Source organism: Leptodactylus fuscus, chromosome 8, assembly GCF_031893055.1.
Source record: "Leptodactylus fuscus isolate aLepFus1 chromosome 8, aLepFus1.hap2, whole genome shotgun sequence".
Taxonomy (NCBI): domain Eukaryota; kingdom Metazoa; phylum Chordata; class Amphibia; order Anura; family Leptodactylidae; genus Leptodactylus; species Leptodactylus fuscus.
In genome coordinates, this window is record NC_134272.1 from 67,221,023 (window position 1) to 67,228,789 (window position 7,767).

Sequence of the window (7,767 nt, forward strand, 5' to 3'; positions counted from 1 at the left end):
CTCTGTCTGCTCCAGCCGTTACTACAGCTCTCGTCCTTGTCCTGCTGACACTTGTAGTTCTCTTCACCTTTTCCGGATATCTCGTAAATTTCTATTTAAGGCAACGTTGAAGACGGTTCCGCCCCCTGCACCGAGTCTACCAATCACCGCTCCGGATATGGAGAGCAGTCTAATATGCTAGGATAACGTGCGCGGGGCGTGGCGCCCGGCGAAAGGACTGCAGTGACGTCAGCACGGTCTCCGGCGTACGCTGATTGGCTGAGGACCGCAAGGTTATGTGACGACTTCTTGGGGTCACGCTTGAGGTGGTCGTCGTGAGAGCCATAGCAGAGTCACCCGTGGGCGCCGACAAGTAACCGAAAAGTCCGGTGAGACACAGTGGGAGAGGGTTCATAGGGACTGGGTATATGAATGGTGGGAGGAGGAGGCGGCCATACATATTGCATGCACCGCACCTCATGTAGAGACAAGTGTGCTGCACTGGAATATTAGGATTGTGTTTTGGATAATGTTTCTGCTGCATCTGGTAAAAAAGAATCCCCAAAACTTTGTAAATTGTAATAACTTGTATAGCCGTGTCTGAGGGTTTACGTGTGATGTCATAGGTTTGATGTCATATGACCACGTGTATAGCTACAGCTGCTGTATCAGATGGGGTTGTACCACTGGGAGGGGGTAGACTATGTCAGGAGTATATACTCAGGTATGGGATATGGTGACTATTTAGATGCACCAGGTTTTTATGGGTTACACGGATGACTTTAAGTAATAACAGTGTCTGCCTAAGATTTATTGGATCTGCTTGTAAGGCCCAGTTCACATCTGTGTTCAAGGAATCCACTTGTGGACCGACCCCCCCCCCCCCCTTCCCTCCCTAACGGTAACCTATACACATAGAAAAGCAGTTACCCGGGAAAACACGTGGACCCCATAGACTATAATGAGGTCCGTGTGGTTTCCATTAGTTTCCCGCATGAAACGTGGAGAGGAAAGTCCCTCTACCAGCACTTTTCTCTCCATGTTTTGTGCGGAAACCACAAGGACCCCATTATGGGCTCTGTGTGTTTCCTTAGGTAACCGCTTTTCTATGCGTATAGGTCTCTGTTTGGGGGACCCCCAAGTGGAATCCCGAATGCAGGTGTAAACCAGACCTAAGATGCATATTGTATTTTTTTTCCGGTATGTGAACATGCCTCAAAGACAGCGAAGGTTATATGGCAGTACGAGTAAATAATACAAAGGCAGCATAGGTTATGGTGGTGGTACATGTTACAGAAGCAGCATAGGTTATATGGTACCAAGGCCGCATAGGCTATATGGCAGTATATGGTACCAAGGCAGCATAGGTTATATGGCAGTATATGGTACCAAGGCAGCATAGGCTATATGGCAGTACATGGTACGGAGGCAGCATAGGTTATATGGCAGTATATGGTACCAAGGCAGCATAGGTTATATGGTACCAAGGCAGCATAGGTTATATGGCAGTATATGGTACCAAGGCAGCATAGGCTATATGGCAGTATATGGTACCAAGGCAGCATAGGCTATATGGCAGTACATGGTACGGAGGCAGCATAGGTTATATGGCAGTATATGGTACCAAGGCAGCATAGGTTATATGGTACCAAGGCAGCATAGGTTATATGGCAGTATATGGTACCAAGGCAGCATAGGCTATATGGCAGTATATGGTACCAAGGCAGCATAGGCTATATGGCAGTACATGGTACGGAGGCAGCATAGGTTATATGGCAGTATATGGTACCGAGGCAGCATAGGCTATATGGCATTGCATGGTATGGAGGCAGCATAGGTTATATGGCAGTATATGGTACAGAGGCAGCATAGGTTATATGGCAGTACATGGTACGGCGGCAGCATAGGTTATATGGCAGTACATGGTACGGCGGCAGCATAGGTTATATGGCATTGCATGGTATGGAGGCAGCATAGGTTATATGGCAGTATATGGTACAGAGGCAGCATAGGTTATATGGCAGTACATGGTACGGAGGCAAAATAGGTTATATGGCAGTACATGGTACGGAGGCAAAATAGGTTATATGGCAGTACATGGTATGGAGGCAGCATAGGTTATATGGTGGTACATGGTACCGAGGCAGCATAGGTTATATGGCAGTACATGGTACAAAGGAGATTTTAGGTTATATGGTGGAATAAAGGTAGCAGAGGTATATGGTGGTATATGACTACATGCACATGACAAGAATAGGATCTGCTCCAGAATCTATGGATAGTTTCCACAGTCTGGACATTGATCAGTAAAAACTCCAGGTGTGTATGGGGTCATAGAAATGAATGGCTACGTATGCTACATTGTATGGAAAATAATTACAGTCGTATGCATGGGCTTTATATTTCATCATTGGAAAGGTGTAGAAAAAATCTCATCTCTGCTTCCATCACCATAGAGCATCCTAGGAGGTGTACAGTATGTCCTGTCTATCTATATCTGACGTGTAGCCTCCACTTATGTGGGTAACCCTCTGTATGGCATTGCAGGCAGTCCTATAGACGTCTGCATTGGCTGTATTATAGCTCTTTTCAACTTGAAGTCTGTACCCTGCTAAAATACCGCACTGTGCATGAGGTTTGGGTGCATTCAAATGAACAGATAGCGTAAGGAAATAAATTGTCTATATAATTGTCTTTTATTATTGGCCTTACACACTTGATACATGTTGGCAATCCCTGCAACCTAACATTTATGGGTTATTTCTGAATTTTAATTGTCTTCTTTCTTTTCAGAGTCCTTATCCCAACTCAATATGGGAGATGTAGAGAAAGGAAAGAAGATATTTGTGCAGAAGTGTGCACAGTGCCATACTGTCGAGAAGGGTGGAAAACACAAGGTGGGACCAAACCTGTGGGGACTGTTTGGTCGTAAAACAGGCCAGGCTCCAGGGTTTTCTTACACTGATGCAAACAAAAGCAAAGGTGAGATACAAGTGAAAGCTCGCTCTCCTCTGTCTTGTCCTTGCAACATTTTAGAATAAAGGGGCCATTGTTTTATATGTTCTTATTATTTTATAATCCTTTGACATGTCAGAGGTTTTTGTAAGTAGGGGCCTGGGTGCTGCACGCTCTGTTCTTCTCAGAGAGAGGAACAAGCAGTGTCCCCTTGTTTTGGGATCTAAGGGCGTTTTAACACCCAGATCTCTATATCAAAGGGTTTTTAACATGATAGATATCTTCTCAAGTCCTACTCTATGGCTTTCAGGCTTCTGTAGCAGTTGGAAGTCCCAATCATTTCAATGGCATCTTCCCAGGTGTGGCAGATGCTTTTGAAGTATCACTATGCCAGATTCTGGAAATATCTGATCGGTAGGATTATAATCTTGAGAAGACAACTCTCTTATTAGGGCTGGCCAATTATATCTTAAATGAAAATTGTGATTAAGTGTTGGACGAACCCTGCAAGATTCATCTTGTGAGGTCTGATCTTACGGAAACTACTATTATTTAAGTGTGGGGTTTTAAGAACCCAGCGTAAGTAGAGGCCCCGGGGAGGTGAGGAAACATAATAAAACCAATGTTACTAACTTCTCCTGGTATCCATCGTGACTCCCTTCTGCCATCGGTGCCTCTCTGATTTTAGAGACCACTGTTTGAGCCACGTGACATCAGCTAGAAGCGCCAGAGACAGCAGGGAGTCGTGCAGGAGGACAGGAGAGATGAGTAATAATGTTTTTTATGTTTCTTCACCTCCCCTGGGCCTCCGCTTATTATACTGTGGGGTCTCTTCAGATAGACAATAGTAGCAGTTTTGATTTGATTCAGTCTGAACAAAACTGCAAATATTGAATTAATCGACATGAACAGAATGAGGCCACTGCTTAAAGGGATTCTACCACTAAACCAACATTTTTTTCTAATTACCACGTCGGATTATCCTTAAGAAAGGCTATTCGTCTCCTACCTTGCTCAGTCGCCTCTGGCCCGCCGTTCTGTAGAAACACTGGTTTTAACCGTTATGCAAATGAGTTCTCTCACAGCAATGGGGGCGGGTCCCAGCGCTCAAACGGTGATGGGGGCGTCCACACTGCTGCCAGAGAACTCTCTCCAGCGACGCCTCCGTCTTCAACAGCAACCGCGTCTTCTTCCGGCTGGGGTGACACTCCACTCAGTACACAGTACGCTCCTGTAGTTCTAGAACTACAGGAGTGTACTGCGCATGTGCGCAAGAGCAGAGTGTGACCCCAGCCAGAAGAAGACGCGGTTGCTGTTGGAGGCGTCGCTGGAGAGAGTTCTCTGGCAGCAGTGGGGACGCCCCCATCGCCGTTTGAGCACTGGGACCCGCCCCCATTGCTGCAAGAGAACTCATTTGCATACCAGTTAAAACCAGTATTTCTAACGAACGGCACCGTGGAGACCACGTCTAAAGGTAAGAGACGAATAGCCTTTCTTAAGGCTATTCCGACGTCTAAAGCACAACAAAAAAAACCGATTTAGTGGTAGAATCCCTTTAATAAATCCTGGAAAACTGTGGGGTTTTGTTTTGGGGTTTTGTTTTTTTTAACTAGAAGATACATTTTAACTTTTTCCTTCTATCTATCTATCTATCTATCTATCTATCTATCTATCTATCTATCTATCTATCTATCTATCTCTAATAATTTGCTATTTCTCTTTGGTTTTCACAGGAATTGTTTGGGGAGATGATACTCTGTTTGAATATCTGGAAAACCCAAAGAAGTTTATTCCTGGAACCAAGATGATTTTTGCTGGCATCAAAAAGAAACAAGAGCGTTTAGATCTTATTGAATATTTAAAGAAAGCCACTTGTGAGTGACGTGTTTAGCTGCAGAGATTCCCTTTTAAGCCATGAAAACTACACACTCAGATCATGTCATTGTGGGGGTTGTGACGGTCATCTAGCAAGCTAAAGTATGGTATTTATGGGGAAAGGATTCACCACTGCGTGGACCCTGTGTCAGGGCTCACACAGTCTGGTGATTCCAGGTTTGTCTCGAGCCTTATTTTATTTTTTTTTTCGTCCTCTGGTTAGGATTCTAAATAGAGAAGGAAAATTGTAAACTTCTCTCTTTAAGATCCACGTGTAGTTTTGGCTTACAAATACATGAAAAGCGTTAGAAAAGCGCATTGTGAGAACTTAGTGTCAGTGTTATGTATGTTTGACTGCAGGGATGTTTATGGGAATCTGTCATTAACTAATATATTTATGAAACTGATTTTATTTCACATATAAATGATAAATTACTACAAAGGAAATCTCTGTCCTGTTCTCTTATTCATTTCCTGTTACTTATAGACTTTTCGGTCCCTGGTCCCAAGTCAGAAGGGGTTTCCAACATCCTATATAATAAATCATTTCATTGTATAGATCATAAAAAAGTTTTCCTTTTGCATACAGTTACAATATTAGCCAGTCAAGAGTTGCAAGTAATACGGCACCACCTGGTGTTCGAAGTGCATAGTAATGTGTATTTCCTCCTAAGGGGTGCTGGTATAAGCCGTGTACAGTCACTCTGTCTGCAGCTAGGTCTCTGCATAGAGATTCAATGTTCATCACAGCCAATAGAAATTTTCTGCCCTCTGTACCATAGCTGTATCGGTAAGTAGACTTCTACAGCGGTAGAATATGCAAATCTGACTTCCTTGATGTGATTAGGATGCCAATGCCTCAAGTAGGCACACCAATAGAGGGCGCTGACTGAGTATGTGCAAGTTTATCTTCCATGATGTAATTAGGAAGACAGAGTCTTAGTCAAGCAAGCCTATAGAGGGCGCTCTCTTTAACATCATGCCGACCTTCTCAGAGGCCTTTCTTTGCAATGATGTTGGGATTATACCAGATACAGTCTTCTCAGCCAAGGACAGCTGCTTCGATGTACTTGCATCTTGTCAGCTTGGCGCAGAGAGGACTGATCTGGTAGAGGTGAGAGGCTTAGACAGGGTTAAGGGGATATCATCACTCCATAGGGAGAGACCACCATATAGGGGTAGTCAAACTTATTCTGTTGACAGCTTTCCCAAGTACACGACTGGTCTGTTATCGTTTCGACAGACCAGAGCAACAGAAAGGCAATGCTAGTGTGAACCTAACCTATGTTGACCAGTCTCCTTCATTTGGGGCTGATCAACCAGGGGGCGGAAATCCATAGAATGAATGAGCCCCAACATGACGAAATAGAAACATGAACACAAATTATCCAGTCTAAAGATCAACTTTTTGACAATGTCGTTGGTTGGCATCTGTTTCTCTGGTTCTTGTCATGAAAAGGCACCACGTGTTGCAGAAAGGGAGTTTTTGGCCGCTGGGGATGCACAAATGTTAAAAATGCTGTGCTTTAAAGTCTGAGCAAGGTGAATGGAATTTCATTCAACCTTACCCACAAATTTCTGGAAAACATGTTAATTTAACAGTAAAAAAAACAAGTAAATCAGGATCTTTCATCCATGCGAAAATGATTCTCAGATATACACACCAAGGTTATGGTAAAATACAAACCTGAAGAATAAAGAAAAATGTGCTCCAAGCCCCTTTTGTTTTATTTCAGGAAATTCACTAATTTAGGCTGGATTCATCTGTGAAACATGATCCATGTATTGATCGGATTTACTGACCTGAACAATGTGCAGACAGGGGGACTCCTAGCATTCTAGTTATATATGCTGGTAGGAGTCCCTGCCTCCCAGCGACATACTGTTCTGTAGTGATTACGGTAAGGGACAGGCACATGGCATTGCTGGAGGGTGCCAGACATCACAGAGGAGGCGGAGACAGAGGACTAGATGCCTCTAGGAGGCCCTAAAGAGGTAATGATGGGTGAACCTTTTTTTTTTTTTTTTTTTTTCACTCCTCCCTGCACTTGCACCTGTTATACACTGGATCTGAAGAGCCCCTAGAGCAGTATTGGCGAACCTTTTAGAGACCAGAAACCACAAAGCAATCACAAAGTGCCAACACAGCAATAATGTGCAGAACCTCAATTGTGGACAATTACAGGTCCCGCAAAATATAGTTGCGTGAATGGGGCTTTACAGAGCTTTCGATTATACAGACAACGTTTACTGCATTTGGTATCATTTTGAAAATTAATGTTCACTATTTACATCGTACAGATGTTTTATAGGACTGTGCAATGTTTTTATGAGCTGTAATAATATCATGTCTGTTATAAAACAGTTACTGTGTGATATAAATGGGGAAGGGCCCCCACACAGTCCAATCTGCTCCACAGTGGCCCCCACACAGTACAATCTGCTTCACAATGGCCCCCCACATAGTACAGTTTGTTCCACAGTGGCTACTATACAGTATAATCTGTTCCACAGTTGAGTGCCACCTCTGGCACCCATGCCATAGGTTCGCCATCACGGCCCTTGAGTATGTCATTTTTTCACTTTATTATATCATTAGCTGTATTTGCCTTAAAGAGCTAGATACTGCAGAGATAGGTTCCTGGGAACCCTGGCAGTGTTATACACTATGTTTTATAGATAGGTTCCTAGGAGCCCTGGCAGTGTTCTACACTATGTTTTATAGATAGGTTCCTAGGAGCCCTGACAGTGTTCTACACTATGTTTTATAGATAGGTTCCTAGGAGCCCTGACAGTGTTACACACTATGTTGTATAGATAGGTTCCTAGGAGCCCTGACAGTGTTCTACACTATGTTTTATAGATACAATAGGTTCCTAGGAGCCCTGACAGTGTTCTACACTATGTTTTATAGATAGGTTCCTAGGAGCCCTGACAGTGTTCTACACTATGTTTTAA

At 43.6% G+C, this 7,767-nt stretch overlaps 1 protein-coding gene across 1 annotated transcript; it reads left to right on the top strand.

Annotated features, from left to right (window-relative positions):
• Window positions 1–218: 218 nt before the first annotated feature.
• Window positions 219–5,256, top strand: LOC142216288 (cytochrome c, somatic). Its single transcript, XM_075284017.1, has 3 exons — window positions 219–368; window positions 2,773–2,961; window positions 4,668–5,256. Exons 2-3 carry the CDS (start codon window positions 2,793–2,795, stop codon window positions 4,814–4,816), a joined length of 318 nt encoding a protein of 105 aa, XP_075140118.1. The 5' UTR covers window positions 219–368; window positions 2,773–2,792; the 3' UTR covers window positions 4,817–5,256.
• The last annotated feature ends 2,511 nt before the right edge of the window (window positions 5,257–7,767 follow it).